The sequence below is a fragment of the Crassostrea angulata genome, chromosome 7 (genome assembly GCF_025612915.1).
Source record: "Crassostrea angulata isolate pt1a10 chromosome 7, ASM2561291v2, whole genome shotgun sequence".
NCBI classification, from domain to species: Eukaryota; Metazoa; Mollusca; class Bivalvia; order Ostreida; family Ostreidae; genus Magallana; species Magallana angulata.
In genome coordinates, this window is record NC_069117.1 from 43,345,502 (window position 1) to 43,369,947 (window position 24,446).

General features: G+C 33.3%; 1 protein-coding gene across 4 annotated transcripts in view; it reads right to left on the reverse strand.

Annotated features, from left to right (window-relative positions):
• The window catches only part of LOC128156095 (protein turtle homolog B-like), a 62,972-nt gene that overhangs the window by 17,611 nt on the left and 20,915 nt on the right, over positions 1-24,446 (reverse strand). For all 4 annotated transcript variants that reach the window (XM_052818095.1, XM_052818097.1, XM_052818098.1 and 1 more), the window contains exons 2-3: positions 11,296-11,361; positions 3,364-3,693 (exon numbers count right to left, since the gene is read on the reverse strand). In XM_052818095.1, the coding sequence (XP_052674055.1) occupies positions 3,364-3,693; positions 11,296-11,361 (396 nt within the window). The remainder of the gene's footprint in view (positions 1-3,363; positions 3,694-11,295; positions 11,362-24,446) is intronic.

A 24,446-nucleotide genomic window follows, 5' to 3' on the forward strand; every position in this document is an offset into this window, starting at 1 on the left:
CACGATAGAGTAAGTAAATGTAAGTATAAAGTAAATGATTTATTATAGTGACATGTGTTTTATAAACAAATAAAGGTACATGTGTATTATAAAATACCTTAATGAATAAACACCCGGCCCATCGGACCTTTATGTCTCTTTATAAACATGAGTATACAAGTAATAAGTTTACGCATTGTTATTTTTATACAGGATAGTCTGCACATAAAAGCTGAATATACAAAAAAAATACAATTTAAAATTGGGGTTTGTTCAACTTTGTTGTATATGTTTTAATTAAACAACAATTTCTCCTATACCTATGTGGGCGGGTGACATTAAACATAAAATTAACTTTGTATGGATAACCTAATATGGTTAAATTAAACTGAACAGAATGTCTTCAATCTCACATGGAAAAATAGGACAGTTGTACATGTAAAATGAACTGAAGAATAGATAAATAAGGAAGTTTTCAAATAATGGCCTTGTATTAGCTACCACAGTAATCAAGGCCATTTCTAATTACAAAAAAAAAATTAAATCTCTTTAAAACAAAGATTTATTGCTGCTTTCTGGGGAAAATGCCAAGGTCTTCGAAGGATAACGTCTTAGGGGAGAATTCATTAGTATAAGAAATAGAACACAGGGAGAAGACATCAGTAACATAGCTGCATCTAATTGCATCTGTTTTGTGCTCCAGCAGTTGTGCTGTATTTATAGGGGAAACCTATCACTAAATCTAAATATACGGTGGGTTGCAGCCTAGTCCAACAATTTCAAGGAAATGAGAATCAATATTCTATCACAACATAATTGTATCAAAGACAGAGGAAAAAAATTGAGTAAGGAACCTCTTTTGAATTTGCATTTTCATCCAGTTACAACCCTAGGATACTTGACAATGTCTGCGAGCCAATCTAAATGAAGAGAATCCCTGCTTGATTTGCTGTGCAAATTCACTTGGAAAATCAAGCAAATTAGATAAATGATTTACTTAATAATGGACAAGCGCATTGCAGAAACTTTTTGGACAAAATCTTTTCCAGTCAATCTTGCACTCTGTGATTGCCTAACGTGTGTTCTAGCCATCGGAGTGTGAGGAAATTTAATCTTCTGTCAATGGCACAATGATGGCAAAAGAATAATGAGAACAACCAATGATGGCAGAGCTGTCACAGCGAGCAAGCAGGAGAATGGAGACTTGAGACTGGCCATTCCGATGAAAGCCGCTAGGATTCAGGGTCTGGTGTTCGTCAAATCCATCGTGGTTCCTCCTGGTGACAGCGATTGATCAACACTATTATACATGTATCATTCAAAGTGATGACATTCAAGAAGTTTATACAGGTCATTTTTTATGCAAATCATATTGAAGATGTTTTCTGGGTTTTTTTCTCTCTCAATGATCCTTTTAATTTCATGAGATTCTGTAATCTGTCATGACTGCATATTATTATTCATTGAACATGATACCAGATTCTTAGAAACAACCAGTTATCAATGACTTAATGATAAGGCCATTCTTAAAAAAGTGTTTGGAATTGCCGCCTGGAGAATTCTAGACCCAGAAGAGAATTTTTTTCAAACTTTTTTTTTTTTTGGGGGGGGGGGGAGGATGTATTTCAATGAGGCAGGAGGCAATTCCAAACAAACAATAATTTCATTTGGCCTAACTGTGTTCACTGATCGATGCATATGCAAGTCAGAGAGGTCATTTGCCATGTATCTAAAACAAGCATACAACAGAATCCGGCCAAGATGCAGATGTCCTTGCACGTAACACAGAGTTGTAAACTAAGAAAAATGCAAAAGTTTTTTAGGAATTCAAAATCACATGCATATTATTAACACATAAATTCAGAACTGTGATGGCAGGTTTAAAAAAAAAATTTAATTAAGAAATGTTAGTCAGATCAAAAGTTTGTGTTACTGCATGTGTGTAAGACAATGAGATGAGTCTCAAGTTCCATTTTCACTTCATCATGGATCTCCATGAGGTTTTTATTTTTTTACTAGTCAGTAAGTACTTGTCCAACAGACAATGTAAAGTGCAACATTAAAATTTTCTTTGTTGCATACTGTTAATTAAAATTCACCACCTATCATTGAATTCCACCAATATAATGCTCTGCTATGAGAATTATTTATGAAAATTTTTTTGATGCCGTGTTCTGTATGATTGCAACAAAATATCAATAATCAACAAATTCCCTTAATTGTTACTTGTACCACCTTTTGTGCAGAAAAATTTCAAAAGATGGAGATTGAGTTCTATGTTTCATACAATTTCAAACAAATTAAATTCAGCTGCATGCTAGCTTTTTCACCTGATGTCAAACGAATACTGTGTCATTACTTCAAAGAGAAAAATAGTAAAATATATCATCAGGTGGACGTGTCATTGAAAAATCTAATTTCAACATTTTGTGGCAGAAAGTCAGTCAGTTCTCATTGAAAAACCACAAATTTTATGTGGTCACATTGCAGAACTGATATTGTAACACATGCAATTCAATAGCTCACATAAAACAGCCATCTTTTTTACATGTCAGCATTTTCACATGTAGTAGGATACTAGAAGCATGTATTTATGATATTAAAATTGAACAATATATTAGTTAATATTATGAATTTGCTATACGGATATAACGAATTATGGATATATAACAAAGTAAATCTATTGGTCCCTAGGACTTCGCTATAACCAAGTTTTACTGCATCTACATGAAGTAAATTTCGATTCATCCTGAAAGAAACTTAATTTGAGAAGCAATAACTGATGTAGAATATCTGTTTAAGGGCATTTGCTCCAAAAAAGGAGAAGCTCAATATTTTTCATTATTGTCCATTAACCCAGCTGTTACACATACTTGGTTTTTTTTTTTAGCAATAAACCTTGTCATTATAATTAATAACCCAATAACATATTTCATAATTTCAATGAATCATTTTAAGGTGTTTCTTACGACCGTTTAGACCATGGTTTTAAATTCATCCAAGAAAATAGGAGACATCATGAAAATGTATATAATGAAAGATGGACATTTAATACATCATACACTGGTACATTTTTTTATGCTTATAATTCAATGAGAGAGGATTGAGGCTGTCCAAATTCAATTCTTTGCTTAAAGTCACTCTTCAGCATGGGTTTCATTTTCTTACACCTTACGTTATACCTTACATACTCATGCTTAGAGCATGTATTTCCATTTATGCAGTTAATGAATAAGAAAACTTCATTTGTTTGAAATTTTGTTAAAATTTTAACCCGGTCGACCTTGCTCTCTGGTAGCTATGTTTGAAAATTTGAAGGTGACATTAATCATAGAATTAACTTCAGACCACCTTATACACAAAAGGATTGAATTCAACTATTACCTTTGACCTTCAAATGGACGTGTGTAAGTTCTTCCTTTCCACCATCAGTGTGTGTAATGCTGCATTCATATAATCCCTCGTCACTACTGCGAATGTCTGACAACTCTAAAGATGATTGGTTAACTAACCGAACTCGTCCTAGATATCCATCTTTAATGAATTCAGGGTAATGCTGCATTTGTTGAAAGATGAGAATCGGAAACATGCCACTGTATTTGACCCATCGGATAAGTTTGGCCTCAGACTTGTTGTTTTTTATAAAACACTCCAACACTTCCTGTGAACCAGAATCCACTAGTTTCTGAGTAATCCCTTCGGCATATACTGCTCCTAAAACAGAGAGACAAAAAATAACCCCAAATGTTCAATTAATTCTTCTCCAGTAAACATGATGAATATATATTTTTCAAATAATAAAAGTAAAAATTTTGTATGTTTAAAGTTTACATGTTTTGACAAGATTTTGGGTCTGTATTCTTTAAGCAGAATTTGGAGTGTTTTATGAATGATAAAGGCATGCAATCTCATTTTTGGTCTGATTTACTTTATATCAACAGAAATAACATTATTTACAACTTCTTCAAAATATTACATTTACATTACAAATACTGTGAACATACTATAACATTAAGTTTATAACACAACGATTTAGTCTAATTGCTGAATTTTTTACCATTTAAATGCAATAATCAATGGTTTACAGTGAATAAAATGTATGTTCACAAAGTCATTTTATTACAAGCCAGGCACGTAGCATCGTTTTTGAAAGTGGGGGGGCCAGACCCATCCAAAAAATCTTGACAAGCTTAAAAAAAAAAGGGAAATTTTAAGTTTCCAAAATTCTGCAAAATCCTATTCCGTGGGGGGTTGGGGTTGGGGGGGGGGTTACCTTCAATTTCACTGCTCATTTCCTAATTTTCATATCAATTTTTTTCTAACTTCCAAAAAAGTGGGGGGGGGGGGGCCAACTCCATCATAATTCATTTTTTTATATGTAAATTTTCAAAAAATTGTTGCTGCGAGAAAAAGTGGGGGGGGGCCAGGCCCCCCCTGATGCTACGTGCCTGCAAGCTTAATATCAAAGAGCAATTACATTTATAGAGTTAAGATGCAACTGGTGCATGTTTGTAAGGGAGAGAAGGATGCAGATGAGCCTGTGTATCCGACGAGAGAACCAGGTGCAAGGCCATTCATTTTCCCTGTTTCACTCCGAAAACAATTTTCTGAATAATTATACATTTTAGGTTTATATGCATAATATACTGTAAATTCCTAATTAAACGTGAGGAAATTATAATATCCACGTAAAATCGTGAGAGGCATCCCTCGCGGATTTTAAAACCTCACAATTATTTTCTGAGAGTTGATAACTATAGTAAATATGTATAAATGTTCAGCGTTCGCAATTTTATATTCTCCATCTGATTCAAAACAGTGGGATCGCGGAATTAAGTACTCACATAATATAAGGAATTTACAGCATAGCATTCATATCTGACTAAACCAACAGGAGCAAAGATGATGTATCATTATATAAATAAGAGATTCAAGGTTAGAGCTCTGTTTGAATACCTGATGAATCATATTTTTGTATCCCATGCTATCTGTCTCCAATTCAATAAACCAATTTGGTACTCAAATTATTTCATTCCTGGAAAGTGATGCTATTTAATGAAAACAAGCCAAAAAGATCTGGGGCCTATTCCTATAGGATAATTAGATGATGTGCTGTATTGAATACATTCATTGAAAATCAGTATGGAGTTCCTGTAATGTCAGCAAATTGCCAATATCCTACTTTCTTTCCTCGGCATCAAAAAGCTCTCTAGTGGAAACGGTTCACACCAAATATAGCGAGGAAATGACACAAAAAATGTCGGTGTCTCCCCCACACTCTTCCTGTCTCCAACTCTCTCAATGGATCCCTAACTAAATACTGATCGACTAACCGTACATGGTTACGAGTAACATGTATATTTTGCGCTTGCTGCATTTGTACTTTTATAATTCTGTAATTTTACGTCAATTCTTTAAAACATTTAAACCAGAAATCAATGTTTGTGGCATTTATCATTGGTATTGCAAAGATTCTGCTTAATAGCACTCAAAACATTTTTATCTTGCAATCTATAAAACGAGAAGATTGATGTACTTTTAAGTAACGTGAAGGAAAAAAATCCACGAATATAGATTTTGAGAGAAAAAATGAAATCTCATAGAGCTTAAACTAAAATCAGAAGAAGGAATGATATATATGTATCAAAAATAAACTTTAAACAACTTAATTTGAATTTGATCTCTCTCTCTCTCTTTCTCTCTCTCTCTCTCTCTCTCTCTCTCTCTCTCTCTCTCAGAAATTTGCTTCTTACTACAGTAAAAACAGTTACAGAGAACTCCCTTGTAATGAATCCCCACTTACAAGGCAGTTACCAGAAGTTTCATTTCCCATCAGTCTTTAACAGTGAAGTGAATTGCCGGTCAGTACATCTATTCTTGCTATAAGCATGTTTTTCTGTACAATGAATAACCATTGTGCATGCCTTAATTACTCAAAAACAACATCATAAAACCAACAAAGTTAAAGGTCACAAATATTTATCATGTGCTGACAGAAAAAAAAATAAATGTCATATGGAGCCTAATTTTTTGGTTTAATTTCGGTTAATATTTGGGTGTTGTTGGCAATTCAGGGCAAAAACAAAGCATGCCTTTGGCAGCAAAAATGTCATCTTCACTAATATCTTGTTGCTTATTGAAATTTTTTAATCACTACATCTGTTGCTGTCAATAAAAGTGTCTGTGAACATTTTATGAGGGCCCTGATTGATCCAAATTGTCTGCTTGTCTGTCTCATCTCTATGATAGAAAAAAGAGTCATCTTGATGAACACTGCACCATCTTCTCAAGTCTTTTAATTTAAACTTGATCAAATTACCATCATGGATAGGCGATAGCATCAGAATACAGAAATAAACTTGATTTCATTATAATGGCTTGGAATTTGTGTGGAAAGACAAACGCACCTTATCAGGTGGCCTCTGAATGCTACAAGAGAGAAGCTGTAATACAACTCTCTCCCTCTGCTGGAGTACAGTATTTCACTACCAGCATATCAAATTATGATTTAATAGACTGCTCCATATAAAGTGAAGACAATTCATAATGTCTGTGAGAGTGAAACATTACCAAAGATAGGGGATGAAAATAGTCTGAAGGCTCTATCAATTGTCTTGTAAATGCAAACTCCGCACAATTAATTAAAAAAGAGTTTATTGTTTATCAAATTAGGAATAGTCTGGGGCAATGTTCAAATATGGTTTAGTTTTGTTCAGCAGCTTGTGATTGGGTTTGTCCTTTAAAAAGAATCAAATAAAGCATTGTGGAAATAACTCTAGAAAACTACCAGCACAAGCCATTTTATCAATGGTGGAATTTCAAGAGCAGAGGGAAAGTTTCATCCAGTAAAAAACAGTCAACATTTAAAAAAAAAGTGAAAAAACTAGCAATAGCCAGCAAAAGTTTAGTTATCTTAACCTTAGGGCAAGGACCAAGCAGCCTTTTCAAGGAGACCAATTTTAGCATTTTGAAAAATCAAAATTGGGAAAAAATAGATATTAGGTGTGTCTATTATAACCTTACAATTCCCTTAAACTACCTTACAGCTATTTCCTGCCACCTTGGAAAGTGAAAACAAACCTTTATTGATTATCATGGATATTCCATATCTGCCAAAACCCAAAAAGAAGTTAAAGAATATGAAATTAATGTAAATACTTTACAATAAAATATATAGTTAAATTTGGATCCAAATTCCAGAAAATGTCCTTGGAATGGTTACTGTGACTTATAATTTCCCTTGGAAATGGTTAACCACTGATCCTAACGCAATATAGGTATGAAATAGTGTCTCGCAGCAAGTGTTAAATTAATTTACCCCCAACAGTTGATGAGGCTAGTCTTCTAGTTTCAGCCTGTTCAATTTCTTAGCCCAGTTGATTTGTTAGTTCAGGGTTTTCCTTACAATGGTTAATCAACAATTTCCTTATAATGGTTAATCAACAAACGATTATACCAAAGAGTACAATTTTAATAAGGGAGGCTGCCCATTAGATCTACCTTAAAATTTTAAACATGTTATATTAGCTCATAAATTATTATTTAGAGGAAAAAATCCAAATATTTCAGCTTTTCAATTTAAAAATTTTCTTATATCTTTATACAGAGCTCTTCATGTCAAGGAGATCAATTAAGTCTAAAATTGGCCATGACCATCCAGCCCCTTTAATGGTGGTACATGTACTGTAGTATGGAGAAGGGATGACTGTACATGCATGCTGTTGGGTAGAGCCAGACTGGTGTCAGATGCAAATTAAATGGGTTTAAAGGTGTTCTAGAAACCTGCAGGCAGCAGACATCTTTGTCTGCAAGCTGGAAGATCACATAAATTGAATCATCTGTACATCAATTTAGGACCAATCTGCAGTTCTTAATTGAAATAAATGTGAAAATTATATCATTATTTTCTTGGGTGTCAATCCTGCCTACAGGGGCAACATCTCACCAAAAGCACTAAAAAGCTAAGAGTAAGGTCCTTCGTCTGAAGAATTGGGTAGTTTTTAACCCAATTATTTCATGTCTGCTGTTGTAATATTGCAAGATAAGTGAAAAAGTCATAAAATGGACTGTGTATAGAGTAATAACAAGTTAACGCACAGCATCTTTACCATCCATTTATCTCTTCCTACACACTCCAGCACCCATCTCTTTCCAGTACTTCAAAAGTAACACCAATTTAGGTGTCTTCCACTGATAAAATTAGAAAGGTACATTCTCATTACTCAAAAAAATTATTGCACACAGCCATGATCATGGATGTTCTTTTTTTTTTTTTTTTGCATACAGAGATGGGGAGGGGGGATCTAAGAGACATTATAGATTTGGATAAATGATTGTATAGTGTTTTCTGATGGTGTCTGATGCTGTTCAGAGATAGGTGATTGTTTCCTATACTGTGTCCCCCCTGAGGTTTCTCTGTAGGACAAGTCTGTCTCCAGAACCGAGAACTCGGTGTCTGGAGATCAATGTCTGTAATTATCCATAATCATTTCCCTAAATTCTTAACAATGTATTCAAATTTACTTTTAATCAAAACTGCAAACGTCTGAGTTGAGATGGGGAAAGCCTGCCATATACCATTACTGATATAAATGATATACCAGTAATGAACTAGGATGTTTTAAATGTTGATATTTCAACAAAATACTCCCTAATGTAAAATGATTTCATCGTACTTATAAGAAGCTTTTAGTGATCCTAAATAAAAGGTTTCATTAAAAGCATCCAAAAAGTGGATTTATCGAGCACAAGGTAATCTAAGTGGTATCATCGAGCATCCTAGTGAGATTTCTCATAAAAAATCAAAGTACTGACAATACTGAAAGTACAGTACTGAGTAACACATTGCACATGAAATTTCATCATTGGGTAGATTAGAATATTTGATTACAATATTACCAACTGACCAAATTTTATCAAAACACAGAACCCTACTGAAGTGATTTGAAGAGATCTGTATTTTGATCAGAATGAAACTCAGATCAACTTTGGAAAATTGTTGGTGTGCGACCAACTAATGATTAAGTATGTGACTCAGATATCTGACATTTTCAGCATTTCTTTGTTATTGCTTTTTCAACTGTTGTTTGCCTAACCATTTTCTATTTAATCAAAATGATTTGAATTAAGATTATTTAAGGTAACCTTGCAACAAAATTCATTCCCCTTTCAACCTACTGCATCAAAGTTTAAACATCAAAGATGGAGAGGCCAAACAAACATATTTTTCAATATGGCCTGACTTGGCTTCAAATGGTCAGAGAGTGCAAATAGAATCACCTTATGTATATATGTGGCAGTAAATTGGAAATGGTGCAAGTTAAGGCAAAGCCAATGCGATAAATAGCACTACATCAAAAATAGGATTATTTTCTATAGAATATATTAGTCATCACTGTAAATTGGTTTTCTGTTATTAAACTATTACCAGTCCATCACAATACACACCATGAGTTTGTGTGACCTCTGTGTAGCAGTATCAAGTCTGCATACACACCTCAATTAATTGCAATTGTTACACAACAACGTAATGTAATTTGTTTCCCAGTCCAAGAGACTATTGCCTGCTGGGGGATATTTACTTGTAATTGTATTTGTGAGCACTCCCTTAACTCTTCATTACACCAGCAGCATTGTGTTGCATGATGCACTGCGGAAACAGATGTCACCCCTCTCTCCAAGAAAAAGTCATGCACCAAGTAAAACAATAGACCAGTCAGGAACCAACACCAAGAACATTTTCATGAACATTAATAACAAAGATCAAGCGATTTGCCATATTTTTTGCATTGGTTCTGATGAGTGATGCATTGGCTACATGCACTGAGAGGATTTTCAATGAATTTTCGGAGTAATTGGAACTTAATCCCTTCTGGAATGCCTCCAAATTCTGTCACAATAGAGTGTTACGATAAATGACATCATCACTTTTCCAAGGCCTTTGTGGATCAGGATTAATGACATCATCACATTTCTAAGGACACCATGAACCTTCTGTGCTTTATAGGGAAAATTTAGAGCTGTTAGAATCTTGGTGCAATAAAATCAATTTGTTAACTTATCTTCCAGCAAGACATAACTCTACTACCATTCCTCAAAGGTACATTTGCACAAGTAATAAAATACGATCATGGCTAAAAGTTTCTTCCATTTTAATATCTCCTGTTTCTGAAATAGCTGGCACAAAATGGATTCATAAAAAAACATGTCTGCTAGTTATACTACAATGCATTCTTCTACAAACAAAAGAGGAAAATGCAAAAATTACTTTAAAGAGAGCTGGAAAGTCAAACAAGACAATTGAATCTAGAATCGACTTATTGGTAAAGCAGGATGCAATAGAGTGATTAATTTACACAATTCTTTGAGTCTATCGCTGAAAAGCAGATGAGTTTAAGCAGACCATGCTATAGTACACTCTGCTGTGATAACAAGGCTCAAAGAAAAACAGGAAGAAATAAAATACTCTGAATGACTAGGACATAAGTCTAGTTTTATTAGGAAAAAACAGATGAGGCTTGATTAGAGGATGATGCATGGTAATAAATGGTGTCTTTTATTGAACAATTACTGATGAAATATCGACAGATTTGCAATAAACCTCCAAGTAATAGGAGTAAACTCTTACAGTCTTTCGATATCAGATTCAAGTTCTTGAACTCAACAAGTTTTTGAGTTCCTCCTTTTATCAACAAAGATGAAGATCTAAACATTAAAAGCCCAGTCATATCTAAACTTCCATATTCTTATTTTTGGGGAGATATAAATCATTGTATTGATTTAAGGAGACCATATAAATCATCTTACCCCAAAATTCCCAGACAGTAAAAAAAAAACTAGCGTTCTTGATTGATAAAATAACTTCATTTATTTTCCCTACTGATAAAATACATAGATTCATATTTTGTCCAACCATTTGTTGTTTAACAAAGAGGCCGGGATAGAATCAAAACTATTATTTGCATTAATTTTTTAAAACATTTTTAGGATAATTTATTTCATCAATCAAATTATTGGCCAGCTTAACATTTAGTATACTTAGTGCATCCCCTTACTAATAGCAAGGAACATTTTTACTAATTTTTAACAGTTATTATACATGTATGACTTTGATGTATATACCATGTACATGGTAATGGGCATTGTGGGTAATATGACTCAGAAGATTCTATTTCAGGAATAATTTGACCATGCAGCAGACCAATCTCCTGGCTATGCAGTTAGTGATGACTGATGTATATAATTGCTTACAATATCATAACACGATTCACTTAATTTGAATATCTAGAGAAGACAACATTGATTCAATTCACAAACCATTTGAATCCAGTTTCCACCATAATGAAACAGCAGCAATTATAATCCATGCAAAAGTTCCATCATCTGAAAAAGTTAAACGAAACATTAACAGTGCCTTCATCAATAACTGTCTTGCATATAAATTCCGATATGAATAACCTCTTACTGTCACTTAATTACATTGATCCCAATATCATTACATTAATTTCATCTCAACAAAGATTTGCTTTAATTTTAATTTTATATATTATGTGTAAAAGTAATTGACATTAAAATCCTGCATATTCTCTAACCTTAACCTAACTAAGCCAAGGTTGTATCCACAAAATCAAGGTCAAGTGTATTAATCTCAACCCTTGTGTTTTGCTTGAATCTTTCGATTACATCTGAGTAATTGGGACTTTTTAAAACCTATCAATAAAGTTTCTCGTTAAAATCTTCAGATGAGATGCCAAATGATTACACCTTTGCAAAGTGCTCATGCAAAGAGCTATTTATAGTGCTGGTAATTCTTAATGTGCAATGTCTTCATATTGTCACAGCTAACAAATAAAAGTCTCCTAGCTAATGCTTGCAACAAATAAGTTTTATTTTCTGAAAAAGGGCTTAAACCCTAAACCCTTATTCTTCTTATGCACAACCAGCAGTATTAAGTGGATTAAGGTTTTTATAATATCCATCACAGTAGATTGTTCAATTCCTTGCTTCCGGACCATTAGAGAACTCATGCTGCAGTTACTTTCACAGACTGAGTTAATTCTTTTTATCATACTTTCATGTTTGATACTGAAATCTGATTGGTTTAGACGCAGTTGATAATCCGTTCTATTACCCTCAGCGTTAGCAACATACTTAGCAATGGGTAATACAACAAAATGTTACATGCGCATCAATTATGCATGTACAGTTCGCCGTGGAATTCACATCATTTTTATATAAAAGCAGTAAAAAAATCTCTAAAATTAAGACATTCAGTATAATAAAATAAATAGTGCCTGTTTGGGAGGGTAACAGTTGAAATTGAAACCCCTCGAAAACCATTTTCCTCGGGGTGTCAATTTCAACTGTTACCCTCCCAAACAGGCTCTATTTATATATTGTTATACTTTCATGTTAAATACTGAAATCTGATTGTTTAAGACGCAGTTCATAATGCGTTCTATTACCCTCAGCGTTAGCAACGCACTTAGCAACGGGTAACTTTAAAAAATGTTACATGCGCCAAAATTATGCGCGTACGGTTTGGTGTTAAATTCACGTTATTCCTATATAAAAGCAGTAAAATTTTTTTAAAAATTAAGACTTTCAGTATAACAAAATAAATAGTGCCTGTTTGGGAGGATAACAGTTGAAATTGACCCCCCTCGAAAACCATTGTCAACCTCCGCTTCGCGTCAGTTGACAATGGTTTTCTCGGGGTGTCAATTTCAACTGTTACCCTCCCAAACAGGCTCTATTTATATATTGTTATACTTTCATGTTAAATACTGAAATCTGATTGGTTAAGACGCAGTTGATAATCCGTTCTATTACCCTCAGCGTTAGCAACGCACTTAGCAACGGGTAACATTAAAAATTGTTACATGCACGAAAATTATGCATGTACTACGGTTCGCTGTAGAATTCACGTTATTCCTATATAAAAGCAGTAAAATTTTCTTAAAAATCAAGACATTCAGTATAACAAAATAAATAGTGCCTGTTTGGAAGGATAACAGTTGAAATTGACACCCCTCGAAAACCATTGTCAACCTCCGCCTCGCGTCGGTTGACAATGGTTTTCTCAGGGTGTCAATTTCAACTGTTACCCTCCCAAACAGGCACTATATATATAATGTCACATAAAGAAATTTAATCTATTATATCACTGTTTGCATCTTTAAAACTGATTATGATTAGGAAAAGTAGAATTTTAAGAATGATGAAACATTGAGACCATAAACCCCAACACATCATGCACATAAAATCCCTTTCAAAGAATGTGATAACTTATCAGATATATTTAATGTGTAAATCCATCGAAAAAAGTGTTAGTCGGTCCATTAATGAATTGGCTATATATCCTTCAAACATTTTAATCATAGCATTACTATAGTGCTATCATAAATTTAATCAACCTTTTTTTAAAGGAAACATGAAAAGAAGCAGACTTTTTTCCTCAATAGAGAGAAGAGGACTGCATAGAGATGGGGAAGCCATATGAGAAACCATTAGCTGTCGACAAAAGAAATATCATTACAGTCAATTTATGACATGCTGCTGATGCTTTTCTACAGATGAAATGGATGTTGGACTTCCACAAACAGACATAAAAGGAACAGATAAAGCCTCAAATCTCTAGTCAATTATTGTCCAAGAAACAGATGAATATGGATCAGGACTTAATTAGGCATGATCCCCCTTTTATCGTCTCTGCCATCGGTATCATCATGGGCTGTTGTCTCACTTAAGCAAACAGATATGCAAGAGTTTGTCATTGCCATGAAACCTTATTACTTCAAAGTTACCGACCAATGTTTTCTTCAAGATACCATATGATCTACGACTGTAATTTTTGCAAATTTCAGAAGATTTTGATGGTGAAATAATTGGTTGTTTGTAAGGGCTCCATCACTGAGGCATTGACCTGTCTGGTTCATGGAAATTCAAGTGCATTAGTGCAGTTTAATTAACCCAATTAAGGTTTTGTCTCACTTTTGACCAAGATAAGGATTCCACAGTCTAAAGAAATCCAACATGCACAAAATAATTGTAATTTTTTGCTGTTAAAGCATCTTGTATTTTCCATTTGTGGTTATGGTTATTTAAAAAGGGTAAAAGGGTACTTCTAGGGAGAAAATCAATGCATTTATAGGCGAGCTGGAGGAATGAGTGATTCAACAATCCATGGAAGAACTCGTAAAAGGTGCCCATTTAAGGGTATGTCTTGAAAAAATCTAGATTTAGGGGTGATCGAGATCCAATGGAAGTAATTAAATCAACCAACAATGAAATTTTAAGAAACCTTCTGAACTTCTGAAGGTTTAGCCTTAGTCTTTTTATACCAGCATCACCTTTATATAATTGGTAAACTAAAAGTTGCTCCAATTTGATACAAGATATAAAATGAACAAAGTACTATCAGTTCTCAAACAGGCCATTTCACCTGTATATAAATGAGCTATAAGATATTAATTAACCTTCCTGCTTTGAAATGATGCAATACTCCACCAAAGTAAAGATGTGATATTTATATTTTGAAGCTATATGTAATATGACCATTTCAAGTTCAAAAATCAATTGAAGCAAAGAGGTGATACATGCATTACCAATGCTGTGACTATACACATACTTTCAACTCAAAGTGAAGAGATTCATATTATCTTCGCATCAACTACCACTGAGTGAAAATCGTAATGTCAGCAACTTGATGCAGAGGTAACCCGGGGTAAACATCATTAATTCCAATGAATAATATCTCTTATTTGAAAATTATATGGCAAAAAATACCAAAAGTCTTTCATCTTTGCTCTGAATCTCAGAAATGCATGGTTATACAGAATGCAGGTACCTATGGGATAATTAATAGTACATGTTCTAGCAGTGATTAGACCATCTTTATTTGTGAATAGCACACATGATGATCAACCATTTTATATCATCAGGACAGCTAGTATCTATGATTACCCTTTTCTAGTCTGCAGTGATAAGTATTCCCACATCATCAGGAAATGAAAAAGAATTTCATAAAGACATAAAAAAAACTTGAAAGAGCAAATTTAATCAAGCCTATCCTTGATCTACCATCAAATCACTTTAAATAATACTTTAAAGGCTTTTTGAAGCTGATTAGGTTCTTAATTGGAAGTAAAAATGATTCCAGATCGATTAAAAGCAAAGCTGATTTTAATTAACAGTTCCTAAGTAAAGATCTGTATACACATGCAGTCATGGAAAAGACTTGCAGGCTGATGTGAATTTACCTTCTGCAAATGATCATAGCTCCCAGTCCTAAGTGAACTTACGAATACTTATTAATTAACCTCTCCAAAAGGATCAATACATCACATCACTGGGGGTTTTAACAAAAATACAAAATTTCAAAAGAAGTCCCTTCAAGCAGATGCAAATAAATTGGACTCATGGCATAGCTTTTATTCTATCTTTATTGGGCTTAATTGTTGCTTCTTAGGCATGCTCTGAATTACACATTAAACCCCCCTGGTACACAATTAAATTTCAATTAAGCTGCAGCAATGTAGGTCTAATTAAATTTGTGTACCTGTCACCAATACAGAACAAATGCTCACAATATTTTTAAGTCAAAAGTTTTCTCCCTAAAATTTTACATTAGAGTCTTTTCAAAGTAATCAACTGTGCTTTTCTTCTATACACTACCAAATACACCCATTTATAAGTGTACTTCTATAGTGATCGACTTGCAAATGGGACTTCATTCAACCCCTAAAGAGAATTAACAACTGTGTTTAAAATGGTTTTTAATAACTCTATTTTAGAGCATAAAAGAGTTATTGTTTGTGCATAAATTTGGAACAATGCCAACATTTTAACTTTAATTTTTGCAAGCCAGACTTGCCACATACTTTCCTAAACACCATCATTAAGATACAGGTATGTTTGCATGAATTAAGAGCTATATATTCTTTAGGCATGTCAATATGATATTATTAAAACATAAGGGAGAAAAGACAACCATCTGAATCTCTTTGATTTTCTTTTTAATTCTAAGCTTCAAATATACAGTACTCAGTAAATCTTTGTTCACAGTTCATCAAACATCTAGGCATATATATAAATATATATATCCTTTGACAATTGTGAATACGTAAATACACAAAAAGACCAAATGTTTAAAATGCATTCCTTCACAAAACTAAAAGTCTAAAAACCATTATTTTCTATAATGTTTTCTTTAAACAGCAAGAAGAGCTCAGTGATAGCTTCATGCTGATTATGGGCCCTAATATGTGACTTTGCAAGTCAACAAGGATTGAAGCTGATGTTAATTGCTCAACTACATGCAAGAAAAACATCAGAATGAATCAAAGCAACCAAGAAACCATCATCAATAATAGCATAACCAATACTGGTACTTTAGGTTCCCACTCAACAAATCTTTAAAATTTTTATGAGCGTGGGTTTAAACTGGTAAATAATTTATATTTATTTTGTTTCACTTTTGGAATTAGTATTTATTATCTAAACAGTACTGATTCAGAAGACAAAACCCAAAATAATTAATTACTTGTGATGTATGGCATAAAAATCAACATTTTAAGGTTCCATGCACGAGTCAATTCTATTTATTTATTGGAGGATAATTATTTTTTAGCAATTAACATTTCCAAACCAACATCAGTATCAATGAAAATGTTATTCCATTCACCCAACAGGGAATTTTCTGTAATCAATTCTAGAGAGCCCCTGAAATTATCTTTTGTGAATTGAAGTTCTATGACATTCACACAATTTAATGTTTTTGACACAACGCGTCACATGAATCATTTGTCCTTGCAATTTGTTCCTCCATCTTTGATTGAGATTCATCCAGAAAGTGAAAAGCCTGAACTTTAATTTAACTTAAATGAATAGACATTCAGTCACAATCCATCATCAGTACACTAAAAGATGGAGAAACTGGACAAAATGTCATCAATTTTTATTGTAAGCGGCAAGATAATAATAGAGAAAAACACTGTCAGAAGGCCTAAATTAGCTTTCAATATCGCATCTTAATGAAGCCTTTGGAAGAATAACAATTACCATACGAATCTAAGATGCTTATTATCATCTCAATTGATCACCTAACTTGAAACAAAAGGGAAAAAGGGATGTTTTGGAATTTATTCCCGCAACAAATTCATTTATCTCTGAGACAAGTGGATTTAATACTGCAATACTTTTCAAGGCTTCTCCTGACATTACTAAAGAACAAACATAAGACTTTTAATGGCTCCTTTGATCTTCCATTGATTTCTTAGGGTATTAGAGTTTGCCTTTTTCTCCAATGCATACACTCAAATGATTTAGTAAAAGCATTTCATTTTGTTCTCTAGCTCTCCTTTTGAGAGAATAGAAAATTTATGTGGAATGCCAAACACAGTAACAATTGTGATAAAATGTAAAGTTTTGAAACCTCAATAGTTACAAGTAGTGATGGAATTGCTTGATTTCAATGCCATACATGTATAAACTGTTACACCTTGGCTTTGAAATAAAATATTATTTATTTCCGGTAGTTTGAACATCACACTTGTTTATTAAAAAAACAAAACTATTCAGTTCAGTTCAATCCCCCCCCCCCCCCCCAAAAAAAATAACCACCATATAATGGTACATGAGGTACAAAAAATGGCATATTTACATACATACAATATAGTTGTAAAAGTCAAAAAGTAAATGGGGTAAACAAGCAATTTGATTAAATTTTTGAATTTCTTAATATCATATAGTTATCTGAAGACCAATATTACCTCAATCATGTTATTATGTTCTATTATTGGAGGTTTTTTCCCAATTAGGGTTTGTATATTCAATAATTTATTAAGTCAGTATGTTCCAATTTTATATGACCTTCATTTAATTATTTTAAACATTTTTCACCAGTCTTCCTCCTGGAGTTAAAAACTGATGATCTATAATAGCTGGAACAATTCAAAATCAATAGTCTGTTCTTGCATTGTGGGACTAAAATTGTTTCTCATAGCATTTCATTTCACAATTCAATTTTTTTTTCTCCGATAGTGTTTAAAAACACTTTTAATAAATTTCTCTGCAGCATGCATGTAAATCTATTGTAATGCACAGTTTGACATTTTCTACCAAGCAGCTGGCATGCATGCAGACTCAATTACACAGTGAATGCACATCATTTCAAATTTCATTGCATAATGTAGCCAAAAATACAGGCACAAATAATGTGGAGTACCATTCATATTAATAATTACACTTTAAATTGTTTTCTGAATAAAACATCCACTCCAAAGTTCTCCATTTCACATATAAGTGTGTTAAAAAATATCTAAATTTTTCAAAATGGAATATTTAAGCTATAAACAATTATGTTACATTGTCTTAGGAATTTCAACAGGATATCCTATATTGATGACTTCTATTTAATGCTAAAATAATTAAACAAAGTTATTTGTCTAAAACGTTATCAGACAATATATAAGGCATCTCCCATAAATACTTTCAGTACTTTGATTGAAAGGTTGCAGCAAATATATCACCAGGGAGTTTAAGGTTGTTTTTCCTAATGTAATTCACATACAATCTTAATCCACTGCATATATGCCTGATAATGATAACAAATTATAATTCAATAATTCATAATTTCCCCACAAGTAATCAATTTAAAGTGACAATTAAACAAAACTGGCAGCCCAAATTAGTGTGTATCTTGTCTGACATGACCAACTGTGGGATCTTTGAAAAATGATTTCCATTGGCTGGTTCCTGACTGTGAACAAGGCTAGATCCCATTGATGCCTTTCTGGGGACATTATCCCATAACAGTCAATAGATGAGACCAACTGATACTGCATCTATTCATCCTCAACCACAGGAACTTTTAACATTGGGGAAAACATCTGTTGGAGATTGGCATCATTTGGTCAATTAAGATCAGCCTTTGGATATGGAGGGGTACTGTGTTAATTATCAACTTTACAATACATCACTTCAATGCAGGATATTTCTTGACATAAACGTGTCTTAATAAGTTATTAATGGAAGTTCCATTTTGTCTATATCTCTATATATACATTAATTTCCTATAATATACAATTTTTGCATACAACAACAGGAGCTTGTTTTCTTTATGGAATAAAAAACAAATATCATAACCTTGGTTTGATGAACATTTAAATCCTTTATTTCAAAGTAAAATTAATCAGGATAGTGTATATTGATGCCGTTCCTAACTTAACTCATTATGCAGTGTGTGCAATATGAAGAAGGCTTCAGTTGCCCAGAAGAGATCAAATTTCTGAAAAGGACATACAACAGTATCAACTAAGTATAATCAATTAATCAATCAATCATGTTTTGTAGATACCATCTTTATCACTCCAATAAAGAAATCTGCATGCTCAAATTTGCTTGCTTCAATATATATTAATACTTTGGGTCATTCGGCCCTCTTTTGGAAACTTAAGCAAAACTATGATGGCAAGTGCAAGGGAGCCCTCAAAGAACTGCAAAATTACACTTTGAAAAGGATATATTTAGATGAGTATTTGGGTAAACCTTTTTGCAAAACAAAAATTGTTAGCTAGCATTTACAAAAACAGAAAATATCAGCAAAAATCAACAGCTACATTACAGATCGAGTCGCGCTGATCAATAGCCAAGAACTCTGCCATTAAACCCTACGTCCACAGAAAATTAACTGACATTTCCTAAGGTTAAACTTTCTCCATAAATCTAAGACAACCGTTACTTATTTAAACTGAAAAAACAGCCTCTTTGTTACATAGTGGAAATCTCCACAGCTCCAGCATATATTCTCTGTGTTAATGACTGGTCCAAAAACACCAAATTCCTGTTGTTACAATAATGAACAGGACTCACAATGGCTATGTACAGTCTTTTATTAACATTTTATTTTGGGGAGGGTTGTGTTCAAGTAGTGATTTAATGTTCCTCAGAAGAACTGACACTATCTTTTACTTCTATTTGAGCAAATCAATACAAAACACAAAAATTTCATTGCAAATTCACAATTCAAATCCAACAAATATATTAAAGAGACTTGACTTGGGATCCAGCACAAGAATGTAAAGAAATCAATGAAACTCGTTTAAGATCTGGTACATGCTAACAATTGTGCATACAAACATTGTCATCTTTTAGACAACCTTCTTTGAAAGCATACTTGAAAACAAATCTCAGTTTTTGACATCTATCATGATTTGATTGACAGCTTTATCATCCCTGATTTAAGTCCATGCATAATACATATCTCTCCCTTGAGAAGATCAAAATTCTCAGCCTCTTCACGATATTGTATCCCATTCACTCTTTACATCCTTTCCAAGACACGAATTGGTGGGTGTGTAGTATCAATTTGCTTTCCTCTGACATTCCCCCCATAAATTGTACAATTGGGAGGCATATAACTTTGCACATCCTAATATATCAAGGGTATATTAATCTTGAACGCCTGCCCTATATGCCAATAAAAGCAACAACAAAAAATCCTTCTCAAAATATAACCATATAATTCCAAAATCACTTTCGAGATTGTATTCTATAGATGTTTTGTGAAACAAATTGATACTGGCATAGAAGATCAAAACAGTAAGTCAAATCTGTGAACACGTGCACATTTCTTTACAAAGATAAGAAATGAAAATTGTTGGGATTTGAACAAGCTACCATGCATTGACCTGAAGGTCTAATGGAAAAATTTAAAATTTTCAACACCCCTAATAATATCAACTCTGGATTTCCCAGGTAGGAATTATTGCTTTATGGGATACTTTAGGACTTTGATTACAGAATTACATTAGCACATAAGATTATTATTCTCTAAAAGACCTTAATATCCATTATTACCCTAGTAAATGAAAAAGAAAGTGTGACAAGCAAAAGCTCTACGAGATATTAGTTCAAGTTTATTAGACATGGGTTAACAATGAGACCACAATATCACTGTTTGTATTTGCTCTGTCTGCTGACTTGCAAGCCTCCACAAATATTATTATTCCATTTTCTCCTATTAACACACCTGAGATGTAAACAATGAAGGTTGGCCTATCCAGTAGCCCCAATAATTCAGCTGCGCTGGGGAATACATGAAAATTAATTGCGCAGAAAGAACTAATGCAGTCAGTTTACAACTGCCTGGCAACCAAAAAATGAGTCTGTTCTGAGAACGGGAGACTGGAGAATTCCCAGGAGAGTGCTGGGGGACTCAGAAACGGCCTGTTTTATGATAGATCATTCTCAATCAGGTGGAGATTTATAGCTCACCTAACACTAATGATAGCAACATCACCAATCAATAAAAAGAAAACAGGAGTGTTGGAACCCACTCAAAAAATCCCATTCCTATTCTAAATAAAGAACTATAATGATCATTTGAAACTTTTCTTCATTGCATGCATGCTAAATACAGCTATATAGACATATTCTATACATGTCACATATATACCAACAAGTATTTGAGCCTGCACTCCCAGCTTGAAAATCAACAATTTTGTTAGCTGTATGTACAACATAATTAAAACTCACTTGAAACTTTTCTTCATTGCATGCATGCTAAATACATGCAGCTAGACATAATTTCTATACATGTTGTCTCAGTATTTGAGTAGTATTTGAACCTACATTCCCAGCTTGAAAATCAACAATTTTGTTAGCTTGTTAGCTGTAATTGTACAACATAATTAAAACTCACTTAATATGCCAAATTTTAACATTTGCATATCAACAATAGATCTTCCAAAAATATTGCATTTATTTAAAACTATTGTTTGCATTTTAAGTGAAAACTGTTTTGTCCTTATTTGTTGCAATGTTCAATATTTAGGATTCTCGTTTGAATTAAATTAACAAATAATAATTCTAGGCCATATTCTATTTTAATGTTCTCTAAACTTGTATACTGTAAATTTCTAATTGTTGAGGCAAATTAATATTTTCACTATCTAAGAATCAATTTTGATATTTATAATGCCAAGTTATATAAATTAAATTTATAGAAGAAGTCTCTATAATGTGGAATTGAAATTTTTCCTCTAAATTTCTTATTATAAATATGTACAAGTTATTTTACCAATTTGTTTTTTATATCAATAAACTTGGACTTCAAATTGTGACTCCCCAAAATTAAGAACACACCTAAAAAAAGTTATCTACAACAGTTTATAGACCATTGCAGACCATTTTTTTTTGGTAAGTCTGACAATCTGCAATTCCGACACTCCCTTTGAATCATTCCATAGCCTTTACATTTCTGTTGTCCCTACAAATTTCAAAACATGGGAGCATAATGCAATTTTGAAGAGTTAATTGCTTTTCTATTGATAAACACATTTAGTAATCAATCAAACTTGCATCAGCATCAACAGATAACAAAATCCAATCACTCAGTCTATTTGTACATTTTTTTCCCTTAATTGAAGTAATGTGTTTCACTGGGAAATCATTTGGTCATTTCTACAGGGAAGTCTGGGGCTGACACAAAAACAGCACTGCATTAGATGTAGATTCTACAAGGTCTATTTGATAAACTACAAGACAACAACCTTTTCTTTTTTTCTTTCTCATTTTTTTTGGGGGGGGGGGGGTTGTTGTTGTTGTTTTTGTTGTTGTCTTTTGTTAAAACATGAAATACATGCAATCTCAATTATTCACACGAAATATCAATTCATCTGTCAGTGTGTATACAAATGCAGAATATTCATGAAAATATTTGATTCAGCGATGGCCATGGGCAATAGATAATTTACTCTGAATTTTTTTTCCGTCATATTAAAGACAAACAGATCATGATTATCTTGTATCTGCCAGCTCCAATATAGGATAGATGATAATAAATATTCAATTTGCCCAAAAGTCTACTGATTATACAGACCCTGAAACGTGCTACTACACCTCTAAAACGAACCGTACCGTTCCGTGCAAGAAACGAACCGTACCGTTCACAAAACGAACCGTACCGTTCACAAAGCGTACCGTACCGTTCACAAAACGAACCGTACCGTTCACAAAGCGAACCGTACCGTTCACAAAGCGAACCGTACCGTGCAAAAAGCGTGCAAGATAATTCATGCAAGACCCGCCTCCAGACGGACAAAAAAGCGTACCGTACCGTGCAATAAGCGTGCAACTTCCATATATGGCTTATTGACCTAATGTCTTTCGATGAATACGGACGGAGATTATCGCTGACCAGATAAGTTCAATATTTTGCTAGATTTTTTATACGGGATTAGATAACACATACTAAGATTTAAAACTGTTATTCTTATTAAAACAGTCACAAAAATATTTCCTTTTTTACACCGTAACCATTTCTTTGTTTTTCGACAAAACTTGCATCGCCGATTTCTTAAACATTGTAAACTATTAACGTTCACACAATCCGTGGTTATACTATTTTGATTTTTTTTATGAAATGTTTGAAACATTGGGTACATACTGGACTTTACATAGCTTTAAGTGATTCGAGAGAGAGAGAGAGAGAGAGAGAGAGAGAGAGAGAGAGAGAGAGAGAGAGAGGGGGGGAGAGAGAAAGAGATATCTCGTTACCCGAAACGTTAGAAAAGTAGCGTTTGTTTAGAAATATATATATACACTATGGCTAAACAAGGTTGAAATATATCTATATATAATTTTATATCCTTTTTAAATTAAAAAAAAATGTCGACTTAAGTTACGCAGACCCAGAAAATGTAAATGACAACCACATATTACCGGTCACTCGAGTGATTTGTTCTTGAGCTATTTATGTACCAATAAATAAACAAAAAATCACTCATACATGTATGATGAATTGTAAATAAATACATGTACAAAATCTTAATGCATTAAATGCAAGCATTGAACGGAAAAAAGTACACGCATTCCATAAAATAACTTTCAACTTTATATCCCGCATAGCTGGTAATGGCGTCGTGATTTCACATGAACAAAAATCACTCGTGCGAAACACGTGTACAGAAGCTGATCTTTGGTTCTATACACAACAGGTGTTATCGTCTTTCTTTGGTTTTTAGCACAACTAACTCTGTATATTTGGACGCTTAAATAGGTGTACACGAGATGCCGGTATTCACACCTTTCCACGGGCACCTGTTAGGTTACTCATCACAATCTGTCGTGTGTATAGTCTGAATATATCTTACTTCTACTTTGTTAGTTTCATGGCTTTTCTTAATCTCTAAAAAACAAAAGAACCGTCTGTAGAAATGGACACAAACAACTACACGAAAGACTATCGGCGCGTGGATCCGTGGAACAATTCAGCGACTCTATACATGCGGGATTTTCACATATTGCGATAAAAATATCATTTACCGGGTACATTAATGTACCAAAAAAATGATTAATTAAATCATAAATAGTTGAATGAGATAACAAGTACATGTAAGCACAAACACAGCTCTTTTAAAATTTATTTTCAATCTTATATGTGTGATGTGAAATAGCGTTGAAAT